This window comes from Chelonia mydas, chromosome 20, assembly GCF_015237465.2.
Source record: "Chelonia mydas isolate rCheMyd1 chromosome 20, rCheMyd1.pri.v2, whole genome shotgun sequence".
NCBI lineage: Eukaryota > Metazoa > Chordata > Testudines > Cheloniidae > Chelonia > Chelonia mydas.
The window spans coordinates 16,376,345-16,403,683 of record NC_051260.2 but is presented as its reverse complement, the minus strand read 5'-3'; the positions used below and the strand labels follow the sequence as shown (position 1 = coordinate 16,403,683).

The 27,339-nt window shown below is 66.9% G+C and overlaps 1 protein-coding gene across 3 annotated transcripts; it reads right to left on the bottom strand.

Moving 5' to 3' along the window:
• Positions 1-1,021: 1,021 nt before the first annotated feature.
• On the bottom strand, positions 1,022-27,339 carry ZSWIM4 (zinc finger SWIM-type containing 4). Of its 3 annotated transcripts, XM_037888007.2 has the most exons (14): positions 26,902-27,298; positions 23,276-23,477; positions 14,215-14,571; positions 13,009-13,157; positions 12,469-12,619; positions 8,058-8,237; positions 7,404-7,718; positions 6,950-7,087; positions 6,327-6,590; positions 5,946-6,081; positions 5,278-5,435; positions 4,313-4,476; positions 3,774-3,855; positions 1,022-3,350 (listed from the first exon to the last, which is right to left on the bottom strand). In XM_037888007.2, exons 1-14 carry the CDS (start codon positions 27,061-27,063, stop codon positions 2,476-2,478), a joined length of 3,333 nt encoding a protein of 1,110 aa, XP_037743935.1. In that variant the 5' UTR covers positions 27,064-27,298; the 3' UTR covers positions 1,022-2,475. The 3 variants fall into 3 exon arrangements, with proteins under 3 accessions (XP_037743935.1, XP_037743936.1, XP_037743937.1); XM_037888008.2 differs by lacking the exon at positions 6,950-7,087 and having other exon boundaries at positions 26,902-27,339; XM_037888009.2 differs by lacking the exon at positions 7,404-7,718 and having other exon boundaries at positions 26,902-27,339.

Here is a 27,339-nt window from a genome sequence, read left to right as displayed (position 1 = left end):
TCAGGGCCTGGCCCCCGCTGCTCCCAGCAGAGGTTGTTCCACATTCGTCCCCATCTGCTAGAGAAAAACCTTCCACATTTCCACCCTCCAGCGAGCCCGGCCCCGGCTCGGCAACGCCCTGAACAGACTCAGCCGCCCCCACCGCTGGCACCAAGAAGAAACCAAAAAAGTCGGTTTTTTAAATGTTAAAACTTTTACAAAAAATACAATACAATAAACAATTCAATAAATAGAAAAAAATTACAAAATTACATGTTTTTGTTGTTGTTGTAATATAGGCAGGGAAACAAACAAACCAAACAACAAACCCACAATGACCGGTAAGTAACAAACCAGATCAGGAGGGCTCCTCCCCAGAGCTGTGCAATATAGAATAAGATCGGCTGCTCCTCCTCGGCTATTAAGGGACATGGAGTATTAAAGTCAAACAGCCCCCCGCCCCCCAAGTCACTTCAGACCCTCTCTTCATATATATTAATTTTTTTTAATTATCTCATCTTCACAATAATCGAGTCTGTAACGTGCCCGTGCGGGTCTTTCCTGAGTAGAATTTAGCCAGAGGAAAATGGAATTTTGGAGAGGGGGGAGGGCACCCCCTGGTGGACACTGAGAAGTTACCCTCCCCCCCCCCCACCAGGGTAGAAAAAGAAACAAAAAACCCTCCTAGCTCCTAGGAGTCTTGTTCTGGCCTGAAGCAGGGGGAGGGTTTGAGGTATGAAACGAGCACTGCTACGAACCAGGAAAGCATTCGCCCCCCCCCCCGCCCCCCGGAGCCTTGTGCTGGGAGAGACCAGATTAGGAATCCTTCACTTGGGGGGTGTCTGCAGAACCGATCGCACCCCCAGCCACACAGGGGTGCAATACAGGCTGGATCAGGGCCCCCCCCCTTCTTTACTGGGATTGATTTAGCTTACCACCCTCCCAGAGCTGGGTCCTGGATTCATCTACATCTTCCTTCCCCCCAGGGGTTGGAGCAGAAATAGTGGGGGGGGGGGGGGGGGGGGGGGGGGGGGGGGGGGGGGGGGGGGGGGAAGGAAGGGGACAGACAGGACCAGAGATAAGGGGGGGGGGCTGGTCCCTAAATATTCAACTGGAAAGAACTGGACCCCCCCCAGCTGGAAAGGAACTGAAGAACTGCAGGAAATCCACCAGGCTGGCGGCTCGTGGCTGGGAGCACCAGGCTGGCAGACGGGCGATTGTCCCCCTCGGCCGGGTGCCCCATGCTGGGCAAGAGGCAGCCCAAGAGCTCGGAGGTTGCAGGTGCTGGGCCCAGGGCCGGAGCCACTGGTTCCTGGAGACGTTTTTGGGAGGTAGGGTGGGAACGGCCAGGCTAGAACCAAGGGCAAACGGGCCCTGCAGCTTGGTCTCCCCTGGCCTCTCCCAGATCTGGACGACGACTGGGCCGGCTCCCTTCTCGCCACGGAGCCAGATCTGACCTGCTCAGATACCACGGGGAGGGGCACTGCAGGAAAACCCAGGTCCCCTCTGGCTTCCTGGCTCCTGCTGGGCTGGTCCATCCACCCTGAGACAGCGACCAGGGCCACCTCGCAAGGGGTCATTTAGCCCTTGGAAAGGCTGGGAACAGGTAGGGCTAAAGGAGCCGAGGGCCTGGCCCCTCCGCGGGGTTACGGCTTCGGATCCTCGCACTTGCAAGACGCCAGCAGGGGAAACAACTCCGGTGTTGGCTCAGGGGGATGGAGGAGCCGGAGCGCGCGGCCCGTGCCCTGCTTCCCCCCCCCTTCGCTGCTAGGGGAGTGAGCGGGGCAGGCGTGGTCTTCTGCTGTCACGGGTTCAAATTCCCGAGGGGGAATTTATGGACAAAAATGGTGCGGACTCAGGGAGAGCTGGGGTGGAGACAGGGCTGATTTCCAAGGATTACGGATCCCCCACCTGGCTCAAAAGCGGCAGGAAACCAGCAGTGCCACCAAGGTGCTGGCTAAAATCGCACGCGTCTCGCAGCGGCCGCCGAGCCCAGCTCCGGGGCCCCAGCCACTCCCCATTCTGTGCATCACACCCAGGCTGGCCCCCACCCCCAGCCGCTTCTGCCCAGCTCTGGCCCCCCCCGCTCGGCTCTCACAGATGATCCTTCAAGACAGACGGCTGGTAGCCACAGCCGTCCAGCAGTAATACTGAAATCTGCGACTCCTACAACCCCACCATGAGTCCGCCCCCCCAATATAAATTGAACACTGGAGAGAAACGGGGTCCTTCAAATGGGTATAGAGTCCCCCCACTGACCAGGTCCTGGCCCAGGGACCCCCGTTCAGATGGGGCCCCTGGCCAAGGGCTCCCCTGAACTGAATGATAGGGGGGCCCTATGTCAAACCAACTGTCACCCTCAGGGGGCAGCGATGTGGGGGTTCCCCAGCTGAATCCATAGACCCCCCCACCTGAGCCACTCCTTTCCCAAGGCAGGGGGAGGATCAGCCTGTGGCCCCATCCCAAGGGGGAGGGATCAGCCTGTGGCCCCGCCCCCTAGCCAAATCGCTCCCGCACCAGGAGCATGAGTTTCTTCTTGCCCTTGTAGGTCTGTTTGAGGTTGTCGAGGAACTGGCCGAACTGCAGGTGCCCGTCGGGGGCCAGCAGGAAGGTCTCGCGGGCCTTGCACAGGAACTCGATGAACTCGCTGTAGTGGCGGGGGCTGATGTGGGTGAGGCGGGAGTGGGTGGTGCTGACGTAGGCGGCGATGGCCGCCTCCAGCAGCTGGCACAGGGGGGCTTTGTCCAGGCCGGGGGCGGCGGGGGGCTTGGCGGCGTGGCGGCGGCCCGAGAGGGCGGCCAGGCCGGGGGGGGGCAGGCTCCAGCGACGCAGGATGTCGGAGAGCATGGGGGCGCACTGCACGCTCTGGATGATGAGGGGCACGATGGCCGAGAGCTGGCTCTTGCCCAGCGAGTGGCTGAGCGAGCAGGCCCAGAGCACGTCGTTGACGGCCGGGTGTGTGTCCTGGTTGAAGGCGATGCTGAGGTGGGAGAAGGCCAGGGTGGCTAGTTTGTAGGCACGGAGGGGGAGCCCCCGGTGCTCCATGTACCGGGCCACGGTGAAGAGGTGGGAGTGGCCCATGCCGGCCGTGGCGGCCGAGTCCAGCACGATCTTGTAGGCGGCCTCGAAGGCGGCGTGGTCCTTCTCGCACAGGGTCAGGGCAGGCAGCGAGCAGTTCTGCGGGTCCTTCATGGCGCACTGCAGGGCCACGGCCCGGGCCCGGGCACACAGCTCGTCCCGCTGCCCGAAGGCCAGGTTGAGGCGCAGCAGGGTGGCCGGGGTGGTGCCCGTCACGGCCACGATGGTGGTGGCTTCGATGGGGGTGAAGAGGCTATACCAGTTCTGCATGATGTTCATCAGAGCCTGCACACCTGGGGGGCAGGGGCGGGGCGGGGTCAGTGCAGCTCACGGGTCTCTGCCCGCCTGCCCAGCCTGCGAGACCCCGAGGGAGGGGTCAGCTCAGGTCACAGGCCTCAATTCCCCCACCCAGCCTGCGAACGCTGCAGCGGGCAGGGATCGTCCCCATCAAAAGAGAGACGGCAACTTGCCCAACTCCAGCTGGGATGAGAACCCAGGAGTCCGGGGACCCTACCCCTCACCTGGTCTCACCACTAGACCCCACTCCGCTGCCAGGGCTGGGATGAGAACCCAGGAGTCCTGGCTCCCATCCATGCTGGGTTGGTAGACTCATGCTAGGAGCCAGGAACACCAGGTGCCATGTCAGAGGGGTGGGGGTCAGCTGGGCAGAGGGCCATTCGTGGGGTATCCATGCCCCCCCCGGCTCGCCCACTCACCGATCTCGGTGGCACAGCTCACCAGCCAGCGCACCATCTCTCTCCGGCGCCAGGTCATGGTGTTCAGAGTCATCCGCATCACCTGTGGGGTGGGGGACGACCCAGCTCGTGAGAGTGGCCGGGGCACGGCCCCGACAAGACAGAGCCTCCACGGCGGGGAACCCGTCTACAGCTGCCGTGCGCTTGGATTATAGCTCTTACAGAGCCTTTCACCAGAAGGGCTGAGAGCACATGGGGTGGGGTCATGGCACAAAGGGAAACTGAGGCACAACAGGGGAAGGGACAGGCCCAAGGTCTCACAGTGAAACTGTGGTAGAGCTGGGAGCAGAACCCAGGTGTCCTGACTCCTAGCCCACCCCTACTCTAACCACTAGATGCCACCCCCTTCCCACTGTGTGCTGTTAAGCAGCCGCTGTGCCCCGCCCCAGAGGTGGCTGCATGTCAGTGCTGGGCAAGCGACCGCGCAACGGGGTCTGTCAAGATCTTCGCACTCCTCCAGTCAGGAAGCAGCCGCCCCCCCCCCCCCCCCCCCGACGTACCTGCAGGCCGAGCTCCAGGGAGATGCTGAGCAGCGTGGGGTCCGACGGCGCGCTGGCCGGCGTTGCAGTCTTACAAGCGTCCTGGGCCAGTTTGAAGAGGAGGGCGGGGGAGTGGATGTTCTGCTGGATGGACCCCAGGACCGTGTGTAGCCACTTGGGGTCCCCTAGACCAGGGATGGGGGGCAGGGATTAGCCCCAGGGGTGGCTGGGACACCCAGGGGGAGAAGATCTGCAAGCTGCAGGGCTAGGAACTGGGGGAGAGGGGGGACTCGAGCCCCCTTGGGCCTGGTTCCCAGCGGGGCTGACGCCCGCAGCTCCCAGCGATCACAGGGGCCCAGCTTCTGAGCCTCAGGAAGGGGCTACAAAGACTTCCCCCTCTAGGGGGCGCCGGCTCTGATCTGGCCCCAGGGTGGGGACTGGCTGGCTCAGGGTGGGGCGGGGGGAAATGGGACACGGGGCCTGTCCCCTCGAGGGGGTGCCGGCTCTGATCTGCCCCCAGGGTGGGGACTGGCTGGCTCGGGCGGGGGGGAATGGGACACGGGGCCTGTCCCCTCGAGGGGGCGCCGGCTCTGATCCGGCCCCAGGCTGAGATCTCGCGTCCTTTCCCATGTGAAGGGGATCCAGGGGCCCTGCCTGGCCCAGAGGAACAAGTGTCTATCACAGAAGCTCAGGGCTCTGCGGTCCCCTCGTCCTCCCATGGGATCAGCATGGGGCCGTGTGAGGGACTTGACCTGGGCAGTCAGTCAGTGGCAGAGGAGGGAGTAGATCCCAGGAGACCTAGTGCCCAACTCTACCCCTCTGCACTGTAACGATTAGAGCCCACTCCCTTCCCAGCGCTGGGACAGAACCCAGGAGTCCTGGCTCCCAGCCCCCCTCTAACCACAGGGCCCCACTCCCCTCCTAGCGCTGGGAATAGAACCCAGGAGTCCTGGCTCCCAGGCCCGTGCTTCAGCATCTGGCTTCACCTTTGGCTGCGGTGAGCATGGCCGATGCCAGCTCGCACTGGCGCGTCTCCAGGTGGCCCAGGATGAACCAGCGGGGGAAGCGATTGGCCATCATGGAGTCCAGCGGGTTCTGGTGCAGGATGTCCCCGGCCGGCATCACCGTCTCCAGCACCGGGAGCCTGTGGATGGGAAAAGGGGACTGGTCAGGGGAGTCCCAGCATCCCCGACCCCGGGCTCAGCAGGATAGCTAGCAAAAGAACCAGGAGTCCTGGCTCCCAGCTGCCCCCCCCCACCAGCTCTAACCACTAGACCCCACCCCCTTCCCAGAGCCAGGGAGAGAACCCAGGAGTCCTGGCTCCCAGCCCCCCCAGCTCTAACCACTAGAGCCCACCCCCTTCCCAGAGCCAGGGAGAGAACCCAGGAGTCCCAGCCCCTCCCTGGTCCCAAAGGCGACAGGAGGGGAGATACACTGGATATCGCCCGCCCACATCCCCCATGGGAGCAGCTCGTTCCATGGCAGTTGGCGGGGGGGGGGGGGTGGATCGGCTGCCTCACCAGGTATCCCTGTGCCCCCCCCCCGGCACAGCTCGGTGACACGGGGGGGGGAAGCGGCTAGGGGTACCCAGGCTGCGCTGCAGGGTGGGGGGGGTGAGGTAGCCGGATGCCGGGGCCGGCGGGTGGGCACATACCTCATGGCTCTCAGGGCCAGGCGATAGGCCAGGTCGGCGTCGTGGGGCAGCAGGGCGGCGAAGAGGTAGCGAGCGAAGGTGTGCATGGGCACGCTCTCCCGGAACACCACCTCCCCGAAGCCGCTGAACGGGCCGCCTGGCAGGGAACAGACGCCAGGGTGAGGGGCTGGCTGGGCCGGGCGCCCTCCCCCGCCCCACCGGAATCCCAGAGCCCAGCTGGGCAGCGCGTCACCCTGGGGGGGACAGAGCTCCTCAGCCAATTGCAGCGCAGCCTGCCCCCCCCCCCCCCGCCCGAGGTGGCGCTGAGCCCCTCTCCTTGCAGGGGCCGCAGAGACAGGGCCCCCCCACGCCGGAGCAGGGAGGGGGGACGCAGCCCGGTACCTGCCAGGAGCAGCGCGGCCTGCTTGCGCAGAACCTGCACCAGCCTCTCGTCCAGCTCCATCTCGTCCAGCAGAGCGATGAGCTGCTCCTCGCTCCGCACCACCTTGTCCTGGGCGTAGAGCCCCTCGGGCAGGGCCCGCTGCTGCCCCAGCCCCCCCAGCGCCACCTCCAGGGCCAGCGCCAGGTACGACGTGCCCGCGCCGGGGCTGCAGGGGATGGGCACGTGCTGGTACAGCACCTTCTTCTTCCCCTCCGCTGCCACGTCTGCAAAGGGGGCGGGCGTCAGCCACAGCCGGTGTGCCCCCCCTCCCCCGTGCGGGAGGAGATGGGGGGCAGGCGTCAGCCAGCCACGGCCGGCGTGCCCCGCCTCCCCCGTGCGGGAGGAGATGGGGGGGGGGGGGTGTCAGCCAGCCGCGGCCGGTGTGCCCCCGTGCGGGAGGAGATGGGGGAGCCCTGGACTGAGCCGGAAGTACAGACACCGATGCTGACCCCCCCGCCCCCAGTCTGTTCCAGCACTGCCCCCTCCCCACCGGTCCCCATTGCCGAAGGGGGGGGGGGGGGTCGACGGGATCTCTGCTTGCAACCCACCCCCGGTCACAGAGCGTGGTACATCCCCTCCGTACCTGGACAGAGCGACAGCCCCTCGTGGTCCGTGCGGCAGGGCTCCAGGAGGGTCCGACACAGGCAGCCGATGGGGTCCAGGGGGTGGCCCACCCAGCCCTCCAGGTTGGTGATGGACGTGCTGCCCTTGTGCAATATCTCTGCGGGGGGGGTGGGGAGGGCCCGTGAGACACTGGCTCCCCCCTCTCCCCCCCGCTAGCTGAGACTGGCCACGCTCCCTGCACGGGGGCCCCTCCCGGCCCAGAGCCCCCTGCTCCTCCACACCTGAGTCAGGGAGCCCCCCGGCTGGCGCTGGCAGGTCCCCCTCCCGCTTCCGTGAGCGGAGCGAGGAACCCAGGCGTCCTGGCTTCCAGCTGGCTCCCAGCTGGCTCCACCCACTAGACCTTCCCCTCCCCCGCCCCCCCCAGGACTGGGAATAGAACCCAGGCGTCCTGCCCCCCAGGACCCCTCCCCCACCTTTCTTCTGCTGCTCGTAGCTCTCCAGCTGGTGGCGCCGTTGCAGGCGCATGGTGGTGCCGAGGGCGGTGGCCAGGCGCAGGGCCTCTCGGGGGTAGCCGTGGGAGCGCAGGGCGTCCACGCGGGCGCAGGCTGTGGGGAAGGGGTCGCCCAGCCAGAGGGGGCGGCCCTGGGGGTCGAAGCAGAGCTTGTCGCCCCCCGTCTTCATGCCCAGGCCGTAGCCCTCGCTGCTGAGGATCTTCTGCAGGTGGCAGTCGCCCCAGCGCAGCTCCCCGGCCTTGATGGCGCGGCCGAAGACGGTCTGGCGGGCGGCCGCTGCCGGGGAAAAGCCGGACTTAGGGCAGGGCAGCAAGACCCAGGGCCTGGCCCCTCTGGGGGGCACCAGCTCCCATCCAGCCCCAGGGCAGGGGCCTGGCTGGCTGGCGAGGCGGGGGGAATGGGGCTCGGGGCCTTTCCCCTGCAGGGAGCGCCGAGATCTGAGCCATGGGGAGCAAACCCTCCCCACGCTGCCTTGGGGTCCAGGGAATGGGGAACTGCTCCCAGCTCCATCCATCCCTGCCCAAGGGTCCCTCCAGCCTATCCCCTATGTCTCTGCTCCGAGTTCCCGCTCCTGTCCCCTCCCTGGGGCCCCCATTCTGTCCCCCCCGCCAGTACCTGCACTGGGGACCGAGGGGGGCTGCAGGGCCACGGTGGCCCCAGGCACATCGAAGGAATAGTTGCCCTCCTCCAAGGGGCAGACATCCAGCTTGTTCCACTTCTTCAGCAGTGCCAGCCACAGGGCGCGCTCCTCCGGCTTGCAATGGGGGTTCAGGACCACACATACCCACAGGGCCCCTGTAGCGGGGAGAACGGGGTGATGCAGGCGCCAGGCAAACCGAAAGTTCACCCAGGCTGCAGGGACTGTGGGTCGGGAGTGAGGGGCGCCGGCAGAGGTGGGGGGGGGGCCCAGGGCTGGGACAGCGGGGGGCTGCGGGTCGGGAGCGAGGGGCGCCGGCAGAGGTGGGGGGCCCAGGGCTGGGACAGCGGGGGGCTGCGGGTCGGGAGCGAGGGGCGCTGGCAGAGGTGGGGGGCCCAGGGCTGGGACAGCGGGGGGCTGCGGGTCGGGAGCGAGGGGGGGGGCCCAGGGCTGGGACAGCGGGGGCTGCGGGTCGGGAGCAAGGGGCGTCGGCAAAGGTGGGGGGCCCAGGGCTGGGACAGCGGGGGGCTGCGGGTCGGGAGCGAGGGGGGGGGGGCCAGGGCCGGGACAGCGGGGGCTGCGGGTCGGGAGCGAGGGGCGCCAGCAGAGATGGGGGGGGCCAGGGCTGGGACAGCGGGCGGCTGCGGGTCGGGAGCGAGGGGCGCCGGCAGAGGTGGGGGGGGCCCAGGGCTGGGACAGCGGGCGGCTGCGGGTCGGGAGCGAGGGGCGCCGGCAGAGGTGGGGGGCCCAGGGCTGGGACAGCGGGGGGCTGCGGGTCGGGAGCGAGGGGCGCTGGCAGAGGTGGGGGGCCCAGGGCTGGGACAGCGGGGGGCTGCGGGTCGGGAGCGAGGGGGGGGGGCCCAGGGCTGGGACAGCGGGGGGCTGCGGGTCGGGAGCGAGGGGGGGGGCCCAGGGCTGGGACAGCGGGGGCTGCGGGTCGGGAGCGAGGGGCGTCGGCAAAGGTGGGGGGCCCAGGGCTGGGACAGCGGGGGGCTGCGGGTCGGGAGCGAGGGGGGGGGGCCAGGGCCGGGACAGCGGGGGCTGCGGGTCGGGAGCGAGGGGCGCCAGCAGAGATGGGGGGCCCAGGGCTGGGACAGCGGGGGGTTGCGGGTCGGGAGCGAGGGGCGCCGGCAGTGGTGGGGGGCCCAGGGCTGGGACAGCGGGGGGTTGCGGGTTGGGAGCGAGGGGGGGGGCCAGGGCCGGGACAGCAGGGGGCTGCGGGTCGGGAGCGAGGGGCGCCGGCAGTGGTGGGGGGCCCAGGGCCGGGACAGCGGGCGGCTGCGGGTCGGGAGCGAGGGGCGCTGGCAGAGGTGGGGGGCCCAGGGCTGGGACAGCGGGGGGCTGCGGGTCGGGAGCGAGGGGGGGGGCCCAGGGCTGGGACAGCAGGGGGCTGCGGGTCGGGAGCGAGGGGCGCCGGCAGAGGTGGGGGGGGGCCCAGGTCCAGGACAGCGGGGGCTGCGGGTCGGGAGCGAGGGGCGCCGGCGGAGGTGGGGGGGGCCAGGGCCGGGACAGCGGGGGCTGCGGGTCGGGAGCGAGGGGCGCCGGCCGAGGTGGGGGGGGCCCAGGGCTGGGACAGCGGGGGGCTGCGGGTCGGGAGCGAGGGGCGCCGGCAGAGGTGGGGGGGCCCAGGGCTGGCACAGCCGTGGGGGGCTGCGGGTCGGGAGCGAGGGGCGCCGGCAGAGGTGGGGGGGGCCCAGGGCCGGGACAGCGGGGGCTGCGGGTCGGGAGCGAGGGGCGCCAGCAGAGATGGGGGGGGCCAGGGCCGGGACAGCGGGGGCTGCGGGTCGGGAGCGAGGGGCGCCGGCAGAGGTGGGGGGGGCCCAGGGCCGGGACAGCGGGGGGCTGCGGGTCGGGAGCGAGGGGCGCCGGCAGTGGTGGGGGTCCCAGGGCCGGGACAGCGGGCGGCTGCGGGTCGGGAGCGAGGGGCGCCGGCGGAGGTGGGGGGGCCCAGGGCCGGGACAGCGGGGGCTGCGGGTCGGGAGCGAGGGGCGCCAGCAGAGATGGGGGGGGCCAGGGCTGGGACAGCGGGCGGCTGCGGGTCGGGAGCGAGGGGCGCCGGCAGAGGTGGGGGGGGCCCAGGGCTGGGCCCGCGGGCGGCTGCGGGTCGGGAGCGAGGGGCGCCGGCAGAGGTGGGGGGCCCAGGGCCGGGACAGCGGGGGGCTGCGGGTCGGGAGCGAGGGGCGCTGGCAGAGGTGGGGGGCCCAGGGCTGGGACAGCGGGGGGCTGCGGGTCGGGAGCGAGGGGGGGGGCCCAGGGCTGGGACAGCGGGGGGCTGCGGGTCGGGAGCGAGGGGCGTCGGCAAAGGTGGGGGGCCCAGGGCTGGGACAGCGGGGGGCTGCGGGTCGGGAGCGAGGGGGGGGGGCCAGGGCCGGGACAGCGGGGGCTGCGGGTCGGGAGCGAGGGGCGCCAGCAGAGATGGGGGGCCCAGGGCTGGGACAGCGGGGGGTTGCGGGTCGGGAGCGAGGGGCGCCGGCAGTGGTGGGGGGCCCAGGGCTGGGACAGCGGGGGGTTGCGGGTTGGGAGCGAGGGGGGGGGCCAGGGCCGGGACAGCAGGGGGCTGCGGGTCGGGAGCGAGGGGCGCCGGCAGTGGTGGGGGGCCCAGGGCCGGGACAGCGGGCGGCTGCGGGTCGGGAGCGAGGGGCGCTGGCAGAGGTGGGGGGCCCAGGGCTGGGACAGCGGGGGGCTGCGGGTCGGGAGCGAGGGGGGGGGCCCAGGGCTGGGACAGCAGGGGGCTGCGGGTCGGGAGCGAGGGGCGCCGGCAGAGGTGGGGGGGGCCCAGGGCCAGGACAGCGGGGGCTGCGGGTCGGGAGCGAGGGGCGCCGGCGGAGGTGGGGGGGGCCAGGGCCGGGACAGCGGGGGCTGCGGGTCGGGAGCGAGGGGCGCCGGCAGAGGTGGGGGGGGCCCAGGGCTGGGACAGCGGGGGGCTGCGGGTCGGGAGCGAGGGGCGCCGGCAGAGGTGGGGGGGCCCAGGGCTGGCACAGCCGTGGGGGGCTGCGGGTCGGGAGCGAGGGGCGCCGGCAGAGGTGGGGGGGGCCCAGGGCCGGGACAGCGGGGGCTGCGGGTCGGGAGCGAGGGGCGCCGGCAGAGGTGGGGGGCCCAGGGCCGGGACAGCGGGGGCTGCGGGTCGGGAGCGAGGGGCGCCGGCAGCGGTGGGGGGGCCCAGGGCTGGCACAGCCGTGGGGGGCTGCGGGTCGGGAGCGAGGGGCGCCGGCAGAGGTGGGGGGGCCCAGGGCTGGCACAGCCGTGGGGGGCTGCGGGTTGGGAGCGAGGGGCGCCGGCAGAGGTGGGGGGGCCCAGGGCTGGCACAGCCGTGGGGGGCTGCGGGGCGGGAGCGAGGGGCGCCGGCAGAGGTGGGGGGGCCCAGGGCTGGCACAGCCGTGGGGGGCTGCGGGTCGGGAGCGAGGGGCGCCGGCAGAGGTGGGGGGCCCAGGGCCGGGACAGCGGGGGGCTGCGGGTCGGGAGCGAGGGGCGCCGGCAGCGGTGGGGGGGGCCCAGGGCCGGGACAGCGGGGGGCTGCGGGTCGGGAGCGAGGGGCGCCGGCAGAGGTGGGGGGGGCCCAGGGCCGGGACAGCGGGGGGCTGCGGGTCGGGAGTGAGGGGCGCCGGCAGAGGTGGGGGGGGCCCAGGGCCGGGACAGCGGGGGGCTGCGGGTCGGGAGCGAGGGGCGCCGGCAGAGGTGGGGGGGGCCCAGGGCCGGGACAGCGGGGGGCTGCGGGTCGGGAGCGAGGGGCGCCGGCAGAGGTGGGGGGCCCAGGGCCGGGACAGCGGGGGTGCGGGTCGGGAGCGAGGGGCGCCGGCGGAGGTGGGGGGCCCAGGGCCGGGACAGCGGGGGGCTGCGGGTCGGGAGCGAGGGGCGCCGGCAGAGGTGGGGGGCCCAGGGCCGGGACAGCGGGGGTGCGGGTCGGGAGCGAGGGGCGCCGGCGGAGGTGGGGGGCCCAGGGCCGGGACAGCGGGGGCTGCGGGTCGGGAGCGAGGGGCGCCGGCAGCGGTGGGGGGGCCCAGGGCTGGCACAGCCGTGTGGGGCTGCGGGTCGGGAGCGAGGGGCGCCGGCAGAGGTGGGGGGGGCCCAGGGCCGGGACAGCGGGGGGCTGCGGGTCGGGAGCGAGGGGGGGGGGGCCAGGGCCGGGACAGCGGGGGCTGCGGGTCGGGAGCGAGGGGCGCCGGCAGAGGTGGGGGGGCCCAGGGCCGGGACAGCGGGGGGCTGCGGGTCGGGAGCGAGGGGCGCCGGCAGAGGTGGGGGGCCCAGGGCCGGGACAGCGGGGGGCTGCGGGTCGGGAGCGAGGGGCGCCGGCAGAGGTGGGGGGCCCAGGGCTGGGACAGCGGGGGCTGCGGGTCAGGAGCGAGGGGCGCCGGCAGATTAGCCTGGGAGGTGCTAGTCTCCCTCCGTTACCCAGCTCGTCCCAGAGCTGCCGGCACTTGTCCGTCATGCCGGCTCCCTGCTGCCTCCACAGCGCCAGGCGCGGGTCCTCCAGGAACTGCTCCGTCATCAGGATCAGCATGCGGGCGCCGTTGGAGTCCCGCATCCGCAGCATCTCGCGCACCTGGGGGGGCGGGGGAGCGTGACTCAGGGGGGGCTGGCGACCGCTGCAGCCCAAGGCAGATGCGGGGGAGCCCAGGAGGCCTCCAGCCCAGGGTTGCTCCCCCCCAGCTCCAGCAGAGACCCCCGCACTGCAGGGAAAAGGGGGCAGGCAGCATCACGCCCCCCCCCAGGCACAGGAAGAGGGGTCTGCGCCAGCTCCGGCCAAGGGGCTGAGGTGGGACAGGGCACGGGGGCGGAGTGATCAGCAGGGACCCCTGTTCTGGGGGCAGCCATGGGGGGGGCAGGACCCCAGCGTGGGGGGCGGAAGGGAGGGGACACAGGCCAGGCCAGGGGGCAGGGCGGCTGTGGCCCTGCTGAGGCTGGGGAGCCCTTGGCGGGGGCAGGAGTTACCTTGTTGAACATGGACTGCAGCTGCTTGCTGGCCCCGTAGTAGCCGCCGTTGGACAGGAGCTGCCTGACCTGCTCCTGGATCTGCTCCTCGTCCAGGTGCCAGCAATTGGCGTCCTCAATGCCGGCGCCAGCCGTGGGGTCTGGGGCGCCTGGCGGGGGGGACCGGGGGGGGGACAGAGTCAGCAGGGCAGAACCCCACCCCCGGACTCCACCTCCCTTCTTGGGCAACGGGTGGGGGAGGGAGTGACAGAGGCCCCTGCTCTGCTCCCAGTGAGGGGCAGATCCCAGATTCCACAGCCACCCACGGGTCCCCCCCACTCCGTAGCCAATGGGAGGCGGATCCCAGGGCCGAGAGCGACCCCCCCACGGGTCCCCCCCGCTCCGTAGCCAATGGGAGGCGGATCCCAGGGCCGAGAGCGACCCCCCCCACGGGTCCCCCCGCTCCGTAGCCAATGGGAGGCGGATCCCAGGGCCGAGAGCGACCCCCCCACGGGTCCCCCCGCTCCGTAGCCAATGGGAGGCGGATCCCAGGGCCGAGAGCGACCCCCCCACGGGTCCCCCCGCTCCGTAGCCAATGGGAGGCGGATCCCAGGGCCGAGAGCGACCCCCCCACGGGTCCCCCCGCTCCGTAGCCAATGGGAGGCGGATCCCAGGGCCGAGAGCGACCCCCCCACGGGTCCCCCCCCGCTCCGTAGCCAATGGGAGGCGGATCCCAGGGCCGAGAGCGACCCCCCCACGGGTCCCCCCCGCTCCGTAGCCAATGGGAGGCGGATCCCAGGGCCGAGAGCGACCCCCCCACGGGTCCCCCCGCTCCGTAGCCAATGGGAGGCGGATCCCAGGGCCGAGAGCGACCCCCCCACGGGTCCCCCCGCTCCGTAGCCAATGGGAGGCGGATCCCAGGCCGAGAGCGACCCCCCCACGGGTCCCCCCGCTCCGTAGCCAATGGGAGGCGGATCCCAGGGCCGAGAGCGACCCCCCCACGGGTCCCCCGGCTCCGTAGCCAATGGGAGGCGGATCCCAGGGCCGAGAGCGACCCCCCCACGGGTCCCCCCGCTCCGTAGCCAATGGGAGGCGGATCCCAGGGCCGAGAGCGACCCCCCCACGGGTCCCCCCGCTCCGTAGCCAATGGGAGGCGGATCCCAGGGCCGAGAGCGACCCCCCCACGGGTCCCCCCGCTCCGTAGCCAATGGGAGGCGCCCCCCGTACCGTGCACGCGGTTGATCTCGGAGCCCAGCAGGAGGATCTCGTCGGCCAGCCGCTGGGCGGTGGGCAGCACCTCGGTGTGGTGGGCGCTGATCAGGTACTGCACGAACTTCTGCAGCTGGTCGCGGTTCATCTGGGAGAGGGTCTCGGAGATGGGCAGCCGCAGTTCCACCTGCCGGGCGTTGCGGATGCGGCAGAGCGACAGCGCCACCACGTGGGCGCAGTAGAAGATGTCCCGGCTGCCGCAGGCGCAGCTCACCGACGTGATCTTGCACCGGTCAAAGCTGATGGAGACGTGGAAGCTCCGCTCCGGCTCGCTGGGGCTGGCCGGCTCCGTGACATTCCCACTCAGGTGGAAGCCTGGGGATAGGAGGGGACAGGGTTGCTGCGGGGAGGGGGAGGCGGCCCCCCTGCTCCAGCCACTAGCCCTCACTCCCCTCCCAGAGCTGGGGTAGAGCCCAGGAGTCCTGGCTCCCAGCCCCCTGCTCTAACCACTAGACCCCTCCTGCCCATTGCCTATGGAGCCTGGGAGCTCTCTAGGGGAGGGACCATCTCTCCCTGTGTGTCTGGGCAGCACCCGGCGCAATGGGGCCCCTGATCTCGGTCAGAGCCTGCGCAGGACCTGGCCCAACAGGGGGCCCTGATCCTGGGCGGTGGAGCAGGAGTGGGGAATCTGTGCAGCGCTTGGCCCAACAGAGACCTCAGCGGAGATTGGGGCCTTCAGGTGCTGCCAGAGTCCAGATCCCGCTGCCAGGGAGTTGGCCCCGGGCTTCCCCCTCAGCTTCTCGGTCACAGAATCACCAGGTCAGTCGGGAAGGTGCCTCGCGAGGTCACCACCTCCAGCCCCCTGTGCCGAGGCAGGGCCAAGAAACCCTCGACCAACTCTTAAACACTCCAGCGTCGGGATCCTACCGCCCGCCGTGGACACCCGGACCGGAGCTGCCCTGCCCCGAGAGTCAGACGGTTCCCCTAATATCCAGCCGAAATCTGCCCTGCTGCAGAGGAAGCCCAGGGCTTCTTGTCCTGCCTCCAGCGGCCACGGAGAACAATCCATCCCTGTCCTCTGGCTGACCGAGTTTCCAGCCTGTGGGAGGCCAGGAGCGCCAGGGCACGTGACAAATCCACACCGGCAATTCCCCCATGCCCAATGTTATCCCCTGTCCTCGCAGACCAACACTCGCCTCCGGACTCTCCCCGACCTCCCCGCGTCTTCCCTCCACCGCGGCCCCTGGAGCCGGCCGAGGCCTCCCCAGCACCGACCTCCCGGGCCTGACACCCCCCCGCCTGCCTCTGCACCTCGCTTCTGTGCGACCGCATCCCATTGCCGGCCCATATTCAATTTGTGACCCACTGTCACCCCAGGCCCCTTTCGGCAGCACCGCGGCCAAGCCACTTATTCCCCCTTCAGAGCCATCCCTTGAGTTCGGCGAAGTGGGGCGACTGCCCTGGGCCCCACGCTCTGGGGGGCCCTGGGCTTCTATAAAACCGTGAGGAGGCGGGCGGGAAAGTGAGGCGAGCGGCAGACGGGCGGGGGGGGGGGGCGCGAAGAGGAGCCCCCCTACCAGATCCTCCCCCACCAGCAGGCCCTGCCCAGCGCCTCCCACAGATCAGCCGTTTCCTGCCGCAGGGGGGGGCAGGAGTGAGGGCTCAGAGCACTTGGGGGAAGAGCCGGAGCAGGGGCAGGGCCTTGGGGGGAAGGGGTTGATTGGGGGCAGGGCCCAGGCAGAGCCTGGGGGAGGGGCGGGGAGCACCCCCTGGCAGATTAGAAACAGTGCGCCTACGTCCCAGGCCCCGCACACCCCTAGTGACGGCCCGGTCCCCGTTCTGTAGCTGGGCCTTTGCGTTTCCCTTCCTCAGCGCGGGAGTTTGCGCTTCTCTTGCGGATTTCAGACCAATTCTCTGATCTGTCGCGGTCGTCCTGAATTCTAATCCTGCCTCCAAAGCGGGGCCAGCCCCTCGCAGCTCGGAGCCATCTGCATCCCCTCCATCATCCGAGTCATTAACGAACACAGCGAACGGTGCCGGACCCAGGGCTCAGCCCTGCAGGACCCCACCGGATCTGTCCTCCGCGTTGGAGGGCAAACCCGGGTAACTATTCGGAGTACAATCATTCAAGCAGCCGTGCACCCACCTTATCGTAATTCCATCTAGACCACGCACCCCTAGTCCGCTCATGAGAGCGCCATGTGGGACTGCATCAAAAGCCTGCCTAAAATCAAGATACATCACGTCTACTGCCCACGCCCCCCAGGCCAGGAACGCGGTCAAACGAGGACATTGGCATGGTCTGTCCAGTACCAGGGTCAGGATGACTGGTCTATAGCTCCCAGGCCTCTTCCATCCCCTTCTTAAAAACACGGTTGCCCAGCTCTGGTCCTCTGGGCTCTCCCCTATCCCCCAGGAGTTCTCCAAGACAATTGCGGATGGATCTGAGCTTGCTGTGGCCAGCTCCATCAGTACCTAGGGTGAGTTCCCCAGGCCTGCCACCGTGCATGCAGCTAACTCATCTCCATCTCCTAGCACCAGTTCTTCCCCCTTCCTGTTAGTATCACCGGTGCCGAGGACCCGGTCGCCATTAACCGCTGAGGTGATGACTGAAGCAAATCAGGCATTAAACACCTCAGCCCTCGTGAGGTCGTCAGTTATGAGCTCTGCGGCCCCGCTGAGTAGTGGCCCGGCTCTTTCCTTCCCCTTTCTCTTGCTCCTGTCACATTTAAGGAATTGCTTGGTATTGGGGCTTGTGTCCCCCGCCAGGGGCAACTTGTTTTGTGCCTTAGCCATTCTCCGTTTGTCCCCACCAGCCTGGGCTGTTGTTTTGTGCTCCTCCGTAGTACTGGTTTCCACTTTTGGCAGGAGCCCTTTCACAGTTTCAAGTCATTAAAAGCCCTCTTCCCCCCCGCCCCCGGGTCACCTGCAGCCCCTCCCCCCGGCCAGAAGGAGCAGGCGTTTCGGGTGAATCCCCGGGAGGCTGGGCTGATGAGAGCCGGCTTGCCCGGAGGAAGGGGCAGGGGAGGTCAGCCTGCCTGGCACACACCCAGCACCGGGGGTGAATCACATGGGTGAGACGGGCATTGGGGAGGTGGGGACACAGACACCCTGATGGAACCAGTCCGCCAGCAGCGCCCCGCCCCCGGCTGTGTCACAGCCCAGCATGGGTGGCAGATGCTGACGTCTGACCGAGACTGGCCCGGGGCCAGGCGGTGACTCACGGTGGCACAGCTCGGGGTGGAACCCGTGGCTGCCGGCTCACGTCACCGCACGCCGCAGGCTGGACCGGAGCCAGCGGCACAGGCGGGAGGGGCTAGAAATAGAAAGAGGAAGAGACTGTGGGTGCCGGAAATGGGGCCGCGCTCCAGCTGGGGCCTGCCTGGACGGGGTCAGAGACACAGCAGCCACCCAGGCCACCCTCCCCTGACGGAGACTGCAGGGAGTAAAACAGACAGTTACCGCCCGGGCACAGTGCTTCAGCCCAGCTGGAGTCCCCACGACCCAGAGGGGCCCCGTCACCCTCAAGGCCAGAGAGAAATCCAGGCACTTCACCCCGCCCCCCGACTTCCCACGGAGAAAGGGAGACACCACCCAAAGTCCTGGGCTGGGGTCCCGCGTGGCCAGCTTGGGAGGACGGGCATGGGCTCGGGGAGATCCACACTCATTTCCCAGCTCTGCCAGACTCTGGGTGTTGTCCAGCAAGTCACTGTCAGTCTGTGCCTCAGTTTCCGCCCCACCCCCCAACCTACAGTATGGGGATAATAATCCTCTACCCGGAGCGTGAGCTCTGTGGGGCAGGGACCGTCTCTCACTAAGAGAGCTCTAAGGTGTGTGTGGCGGGGGAGTTGCAGCACCCAGAACCCCAGGGATCCCTAGCACTGGGACAGAGAACCAAAATCCACAGTGGGGAACAAGCTTATAACCTTCACTGGAATGCAGGATTCTTCACTTCCTGTCTTAAACAGCGGTGTGGCTTGTACCCAGCTGCTGTGCCCCACCCCAGTGATGGCTGCATTTCAGTGCTGGGTGAGGGATCCCTGTACAAACAGCCCTGCAGCCGCTGCACCCCGCCCCAGCAGTGGCTGCATTTCAGTGCTGGGTGAGGGATCCCTGTACAAACAGCCCCTGCATTCCACCCCAGAGGCAGCTGCAGCTTGGTCAAGGTTCTCTAACCATTGCCATTATATAAATAAATGCTAAACTTTCTAGAGCTGTTCAACAATCCCTCACTGGTCCTCAGAGTCCTCGGCTCCACCAGCAAGCACCCGTTAATAAAGTTCCTTCCTCGACGAGGGCAGCGTGAACCCCAGCGTTCGGGATGGATTCGGACAGGCAGCTGCACTGCGGTGGCCACTCTAGTGCGTTTTAGTATGACCCTCCTCCCCCTCCCATCCTGACCTGTTGAGCAGCGCTGCTGGGCGCCACCCCAGAAGTGGCTGCATCTCAGGGGCAGGTGAGATTTAGATTGTGGGGTCCTTAGAGGCAAAATACACAAACAGACCCGACAAGCTTCCAGCCTGAATACGGAAACTCCATTAAATGTCTCACTCCCCCAGAGCCTGTGACCCAGGACACTGGATTGTGTTACAAACCCTGTACAAGCCACGGCCCTTGCTCTGAGATCTCGGGGAGGAGGAGAGCACAAAGGGGGTTATAAATACACAGCCCTGGCCGTAGGGGCCAGCCAAACTGAGCTACAACCAGGCTGATTTCAGCAAGCACTATTAGGTAAACTGAGGCGCAGGGCAGGGACGTGCCCAAGCTCATATGGCAGAGCCAGGAAAAGAACCCCGGCGTCCTGACTCCCAGCTTGGTGCCTGGGCCAAGCTGCCTCTGGTTCTACTCCAGACACTGCATCAAATCAGCAGTGGGAGTCGCATCTCGGCTCCAGGCGCACTCGAAGCTGCCCTGCCTCCGGCTTGGAGCAGGGGAGTGGGACAAGCTGAGTCCTGGTTTTCACCCCGTGGGTCCTGCCCACTCCACTCGCACGAGGTGAGCACCCGGGGGCTGCTCCCCCCCACCCCGGGACAGCACGCCCAGAAATCCCCAGTGCCCACAGGAGCTCTGGGGCAGAGGGGCTGGGGACAAGCAGCCAACTGAGGCTAGTCCTCCATCCCCACCCCCGCACATACAACCCCTCCCCGGCGCTCCTGCCCACAGCCCCCCTCGGAAATCGGCCACCTTTCCCCTCCCAGCCCCAGGGGGGAGCCGCTCACCCCTTTGCTCCATAGCCACCTTCACACTTCCACGAGCACCCGGCGCCACCCCAAACCAGGCCTGCGTTTATCGCCCCGGGGACAAGCGCCCGAGGGGCCTGGCGGCTGCGCCAGCCCTGGCCCTTTCTGGCCCGAGAGCGGGCGGGTTTCTAACCGAGCGGCACGAGGAACCGCGCAGGAGGGCAGGCACCACGGCGTCTGGCCTGGGACCCTGCGCTCCCCGGGGCGTCGCCAGCCTGCTCAGGCGGCAAAGGGCCAGGATCTCGAGGCAGCTGATTTCAAACTCGGCAACGTTGCTGCTCAGCCCTTCGGCGCTGGAACGAGAGGGGCACAGGGACAGCCTGCCCGGAGCGGAGACCCAGCTCCGCGCCTCCCTGTGCTTCCAGGGACAGTGCACCAACCCTGCAGCAGCCCCCGAGGGATAACCCGCCCCCTGCATGAGGTCTCCCCAAGGGCGTGTCTCCACCGCCCACTAAGCTGGAGGACCCAGGCTCAGGGACGCTGGTTCCACACTGCAGCGTAAGCCTGGGTTTCCAACGGCAGGACCCGGGTGTCACAATCGCGCTGACACTCCGCTCTGCGCCGATCTTCTGCCTCGGATCTGCACCTCACCCTGCGTCCACACTGCGAAACCACAGGGCTTGGACCGGAGTCACAGCAGGACTTGGGCTGAGACCCCCCGCAGCAGGGTCCCAGGACCCAGGTCTGGTGCCTGACCAGAGTCAGACTGAGGTGTGCTGGGCCCAATGCCGAGAGTCCGACCCCAGGCTTAGGCTGTAGTGTAGACAACAGTCAGGGCTTGGCTTCGGCTCTGAAGAAAGAAGTCATCCATCCCTTCCTAGATGGCTGCTAGCACTAACTGCGGCTGTCGTTGTTAACCACGTAAAACATCCAATCCCTCAGACCCTTGCTAGATTCTCAGCCCCGAGGCCATCCAGTGGCCGTGGGTTCCACAGGCTAACGCAATGGTCAGACAAAGCCTTTCCTTTGAGCAGTTTGAAGAAGATGCCTTTTCATTTCACCAATGTCCCCTTGATCTGGTGCTGCAAGACAGAGTCCCCACAGCCAAACGCTCTTCAGCTCAGACATCTGCTAACAGATCTGGGTGACGCTTTCTCGCCCTGATCTTTTACACCAAGAACACATGAGCTTAAGCCACCCCACTGGCCCCAACAGTAACTCTGCATTACGAGGACACAGCAGCGTCTCAGACAGGCAGGATGGAGCCGGCTCCAGCTCTGCAAATTCCGCTAGCGGGGAAGGTGCTGGGTCCGGCACCCACCTGGCTATTTCACATCAGCAATCCTGTCTTGAATGCAGGCACGGGCAGGTCACAAGAGCTGGGAATCAAGGCCATGCGGCCCTGCAGGTCCAGCTGCATGCAAGTAACTGGCTCCACATGGCTTTCCGGACACAGCTCTGTAATAGCACACAGGCAGGCCCCATCTCTAAGTGTCCCTGAGCAGACCTGGGCTGGAGCACAGCCCAGAGACATGGCTAGGACCGGTCTACACTCAAAATCGCAACCGGGGGACTGGAAATGGGTCCTCTGCCAAGGTGGCTGCATTGGCCTGTGTTTCTACAGCGTGTGAACAACAAACCCCCAGCTTAGCAACTCTCAGCGGCACGTCGCAAAGCACTTCACGAACAAAGTCGGAATTATTAGCCCCATTTTACATATGGGGAAACTGAGGCACAGAGACAGGACCTGACTTGCCCATTGTTATGCAGCAGGCCAATGGCAGAGCTGGGAACAGAACCCAGAACTCCTGCGTCCCGGTCCAGTGCTCTAGCCACGAGGTCACACTGCCACCCCATTCAGCACCTTCCACACTGCATTCCCACGTGTACGACACCGACCAAATAAATTGGCCTTTCCATTAGTAGCTCAGGGACGCTGGACACACAATTGGGCCCTAATACAAAGCAGTATTGGGAGCGCCACCTGGAGCTGGTTCCTTCCACGCAGCTGCACGTACAAGCTCACAAGGCCTTAATTCCCAGGTCTGCCTGGGCCTTTCCCCAACAGAGGATTGCTGGTGTGAAATAGCCACGCAGGTGCCAGACCCAACACCTTCCTGGGAGCGGAATTTGCAAAGCTGGGTGCTGGAGATGCTGCTGTGTCCTCGCTCCCTGGAGTTACTACTGGGGACAACAAGCGTGGGGGCGAACGCTTGTAGCCTCGTGGCACGCAATCCCCCAGAGAGACGCGGCCGGAGCTGCTAGCAGACGTCAGCGCAAGACAGAGAGCTTTATGTCCGTGGGGTCTCTCACTGCAGGAGCCCCAGAGGGCATCCACTTCTACAACAATGGGACTCTGTTGAGCACTTTCAGACCCTCTGAGATTCAGTGAGGAGCAAATTTCAAACCCACCCCCAGAAAAATCCCACAGGAGCGTCTGATTCCCAATACACACAAAGCGAAGCCATGCTGCGGGTGCCCTCACCCAGCTCTGAGAGTTTATTCCCAGACAATTTCCCCTGCGGCAAGGGGAAACATTTGGAGTGATTTTCCCCACTGAGGTGAAGGGGATCAGACTTTCCACCAAGGTGGGGGAGAAGAACCAGATTTCACACCACACCAGCCCCAAACAGAACCACATTGAAAAAAGACAAACAGACTTTTGTTGCCGAAATGAGAAGGGGACGGGAAGCCCTGGAAGTTGGTTGAGGAGTTGCTAGCGCAGACACACAGGCACCCCCCCACCCCCCACCCCCTCCCCAGCTGCCTACAGTTTCTCCTGAAGGGCCTGGAACAGCCCGTGGGGGGCGGGATAGAGTCGGATGGGGAGAGAACTCAGACAAAGGCAAAGCATGTGTTCTGGGCTAAGCGGCCTGCCGTTCACAGGCCCAGGAGGACAACCTGATGCCACACTACAGACAGGGAGTGGCCGGTCCACAGCAGGGCAGATGAGGCCAGGACATGGGGCTTCTCCCAGGGACCTGGCCGGTGCTGACATGAAGGTGCTAGTGCTGGGACGGCAAAGGGCTTGGGATGTTTCAAGCCGGACGGGACCGAGCCCTGGGGAACGGGACCGAGCCCTGGGGAACGGGACCGAGCCCTGGGGAACGGGACCGAGCCCTGGGGAACGGGACCGAGCCCTGGGGAACGGGACCGAGCCCTGGGGAACGGGACCGAGAGAGCAATACTGCCCGGGTTAAAGGACTGGATCCCAGGGTGTGGGCCCGTCCCATCTCAGCAGCTGAGACTTCACCCGGTTCTTAGGGCAGCAATCGTCCAGGTCACGAACCCCAGCAGTGACCAGCCCCTGGAGTCCCCGTTCCTCCCCCACCCCTGACTGATTGGGGTCCCTGTCGTATCAGGCGCTGCGCACAGACACGCACAATCCTTGATCACAATTACGGGCCTGTGATGGGTGCTGCACAGACACCCCCGACATGGGGGTCCCTGTGGTTCTGGGTGCCACATGGGGCCCCCTGTCATGCCAGATGCCGCACAGGTGCACCCCCAACCATGATCCAGACCCCTTCATGCCTGGCACCACACAGATCCTCCCTCTCCAGCTAGCAGGGGCTGCACAAACAGAGCGACAGCTAAATAGAGAAGACAGAGGAAGGATCAGACCCTGTTTTAGATCTGGGGAAACTGAGGCCCAGAGAGATGCAGTGACTTGCCCAAGAAGTCCATGGCAGAGCCGGTAGTGGAACTCAGGTCCCAATCCTGTGCCAATCCCTCTCTCTGGGGCAGGCTCAGCAGAGGGACCGAGTGGCAGGGCGAGCGTAGGGGCTCCCTGCAGATGCCCTCCCAGTGAGGATCTACCTATGCAGCAGCTTTCGCCAGCCCCAACTGCCCTCTGCCCCGGCCCCCACCCTGCCCTGCCCCCAGCGGGTGACACTCACCCACTTGCAGCACCCGGTCGACAGCCCCAGATTGCAGCAGCTGCAGGCCGCGGTTGAAGGGCACCCGGGAGTCGCGCTCGCCTTCAGGGGGGTGGCAGCCGAGGGATGAGTACATGCAGATCTCGCGCTCGCTGCGTGGGAAGGACCAGAACACGATGCGCTTCTGCACAGGCTCCGGGACGCGGGAGAATCGCTCCTCCACCTGCAGCACACGGGGGCAGGGGAGGAAGGGACACGGCATCAGTCACCCACCTGGGCTCAGCCAGCGACTCCAGCTCTTCCTCACCTGGGCGGACAAAGGCCGGTGGAAACTTATAGGCCAACATCTTCCAAGTGCCACCGGAGTAGCAGGGATGCTCCAGTCACTGGGCCATCCCTGGCCGCTGGCTAGGATGAGCCTGCACCTGGGAGCCAAGGCTGAAGAGATGCCCCCCCCATCCCCCGCCGGGAAGCCGGTTTGGTGGAGCAGGGAGGCAGATCAGCCGCTGTTTCCAGACCCCCCCCCCGCCCCGCCCGAGCACAGACCCCTCCAGAGCGAGGGGCATGTGGGGGAATCTCTGAAGCGTTCTCCCCTAAGCATGGCAGGAGGGAAGCGGGATCTAGTGGCTAGAGCAGGGGAAGACTCATAGATCCTGTGTAATGCTCTCCATCGCTACAAGCCCGACCCAGCGGCCGCTGGCTAAAACAGCCACCGGGGCTCTGCTGGCTTGGAAGACTCAAAGGGGAACAGAGCCAAGGTGTGTGGGGAGCAAGGACCATGATGAGAACCCAGGCCCCAGAGAGACACCAGGCCAGGGAATAAAACGGCAACGAACCATCAGTTTCCCCTCGGTGAGATTTTCAAACCTGACCATTGTTCTCATAGCCGGGCTGACGCCAGTGCCCCACCGCGCCCGGTGCTGCACAGCCCCAGGCCAAAGGCCTGCCCCACACAAGGGAAGGATCATGCCCGCCCCCCCACACTTCACAGAGGAGGAAAACAGAACCGCAGAGAGGGGCAGCAACTTGCCTGAGGTCACACGGGGGAGGCTGGGTCCAGCACGTTTGCAAGCCCCTAGACTCAACACCCTGCCCCCGTGATGAGCTCATTTCTCATGGTGGGCCTGTTGCCTTCATCAGGCAAAGCTCCTGGGAGATCCCCCAGCGAGGGGTGCAGGATCAGGGCTCCTTGCGACCAGCCCTCCGTCCGTTAACTGGAAGGCAGGGCTACTCCATTACACTAAAGCCCCATAGTGTGTTATTTTCAAGGACACCCACGGTCTATTCCCCCCGCACCAAGGAAATGTCAGGGGGTCAGAAACTAATGACAGACAATGTTCTAAAAGGGCAGATTTAGGTCTCCATGACGCAGGGGCTCAGAGCAAAGAGAAAAAGAAAAAAGCCACTGTCAGTTTTACCACAGAAAAAAACAGGCCGCCCTGGTTTGCATGTTTTCCTCTGTCAACCCCCTCAAAGCGGAGGATCAGTGACTGGGCGGGGGGGAGGGGGGGCAGCAGGGGCCTGGATTCAGCTGAGCAGCCCTGCAAACAAGGAGCCAGCCAGTGTTAAGAAGCAGAGACTTGAACAAGAAAGTGCTTGCAACTTAAAAATAAACCACTTTACAGAACTGGGGAGCTGCCTGGCCAATAGACAAGAGCCCCGACAGATTCATTAGACACCAGCACGGATACGCGAGGTGTGAAATATACCCTGAGGAGGGGGGGGGGGGGGAAGAGTCTATTGTATGTGAGGGCCTAGCAACCTTTACTGTATTTATCCTCACACCTCCCCTGTGAGACAGGGCAGAGCTATCACCCCCAAGGGACAGAGGGGAAACTGAGGCATGGAGCAACAATGGGACTTGCTCCCGGCAAGGGGCGTCTGTGGCAGAACAAGGAATTGACCCCAGCTCTCAGCTCGTGCACGAACCACCTTCCTCTCCCTCAGCACGCAGACCCCAAGCTGGGTGGGCCCCCGTGGTCCGGGGCTAGGAGGAACGGGGCAAGAGGCACATTTAGGATCTCGCAGTCAGGTGTGGACTCTTCATTTGCAGCTGGACCCTTGGAGTCAAAAAAATGACTAGGGCACAGTCTGCCACTAGAGGATTGCTCCTGTCCAGGGATGTCCCAGTGCCGATATTCTCCGACACCAGGATCTCTCTCTACCTCCGCAACCAGCCAGGGGCCACCCTCAGCCCCGCATCCAGCAACGGGGAAGGGCACGACATGACAGCTAGGTCAAGAATGGATGACCTAAGGGTCAGAGGGACCAATTCTCTGCAGGGCAAAATCTCACACCCTTGTGGGTCTTTACACCCGGCCCTCAGCTCAGCCCATCTCGCGCAGAAGAGTAAAACCAAGAACACAGCTGAGGGCTGAGCAGCCTGCATTTTTAACTGGTCCTATCAGCCCCCTGCCAAATGCGTCTCTGGGCCTGATCCTTGGATGGAAGGAAGCTGCCCTTTCTAAAGCCACCTCTCTCACCTGTTCCAGAGCACAAAGGCTCAGCATGCCCTGGTGGTGGGGGCTAGCGGGGAAGGGTTCATTCCTCTCGGGGAGGGGTGTCATGACAGGAGACTCCCGTCTGACAAGTTTCCCAGCCTGACTTGAAACCAAATCCCTTCCCTGGGAGAGGATCGTCCCAGCAGCCTGGATTCTCGGGGGACAGGGGGGTTTAAATACTGGTTTGGAGGGTGGGGGGAGTCAGGCTCACGTACAGATAAGCAGGGAGATGGGGAGACAAGTCTGCTCCCCACTCTGCTGCACAGCTGTTTGTCAAGGCTCCCTCCGGGGGTCACGTCTCCGGGGTTTTGCCCAGACTAGTTTTTGAAGTCCCAAGCAACGAGGCGGGTGCCCGCCTGCTCCCAGCTCTGGCTCTCAGCACAGATTTCCCTGGTACCCAGCTTGAAGACAGGAATCTAGGGCGGGCAGGGGCCTCCTGGCTCATTGCCTCCAGTCCCGGAGACAACCCCTGAAATTCCCCTTTGCTCAGCTTCCATCCTCCCCACTAACCGAACACCCCCCCCCCACCAGTGCTCCCCGCTGGGGCAGCCAAGCTGGGGAACCCGGAGGAGGGGGCTGAGCCGGGATTGCCCGTCACCCCAAAAGGAGGTCAAAGAGCCACCCAGCAATTTACAGAGGGCTGGGCTGGCCCGGGCGTGAGTAACCACTTCCTCTGACCCCAGCCAGTGTCACCCTGCCCGCAGGCAGGCACCTGCCACGGGGCAGGGGAGGAGTGGGCGGCAAGAGGCCGCTCAGCCGTGGGGTGCGGGGCCTGATCCTGGCTCAGAGGCCGTGGGGGGGGAGAAGGTCAGAAGGTGGGTGGCCGACACCTGCTGTAGGAGCATCCCACAGGGGCGGTGGGGGGGTGGAGGGGTTCTCAAAAGGGACCGGGGGCTGGGGAAGAGGATGAGGTGGGGCCACCCCAAGGGAAGAGATTGGGGGAAATGCCCCAGTGGGGTTATAGGGGCAGCCCTCAGAACCCGGGGGGGGGGGAGCTGAAGGCAGAAATGTGTGTGGGTGGTGGGGGGATAAGGGATAGAAAAATGGGCAGACACGAGGGTACCCCCAGAAGAGCCGACAGGGGGACACCCCCGGGGCTCCCCCCCAGGAGGGCCGGGGATCCCCGCCGGGGCCGGCCCCCCTCACCTGCTCGAAGGCCCACGTCTCCGCCACCCGCTTGGCGCTGAGATCCAGCAGCGTCTCGGCCCGGCCGCCGCCGCCCTCCGCGGCGGCCCCGAGTCCGGGCCCCTCGGGCCGCCCCCCGCCGCCGGGGGGGCCGCAGCGCCGCTTGGCGGCCGGGTGCTCCATGGGCTCGGGCGGGCTCGGGCTCCCCGCGGCCCAGCGCTCGGGCTCGATCCCCGGGCTCGCCCGGGCGCCTCGCCGGGGCCCCGCCCGCCGGGTCCGGAGCTCGGCGGGTCCCGCCCTGGGGCGGGGGGGGGTCTCCTCGGGCCCGGGCCGCTCTCGCTGCGCAGATCCCCCGCCGCTGCCTCCGGGCCGGCCCCGCGATGCGGCCCCTTTAAGACGCTCCACAACAATGAGCTCGACGGCAGCTTGATCCCCGGCTTCCCCGCCCCCTGCCCGACC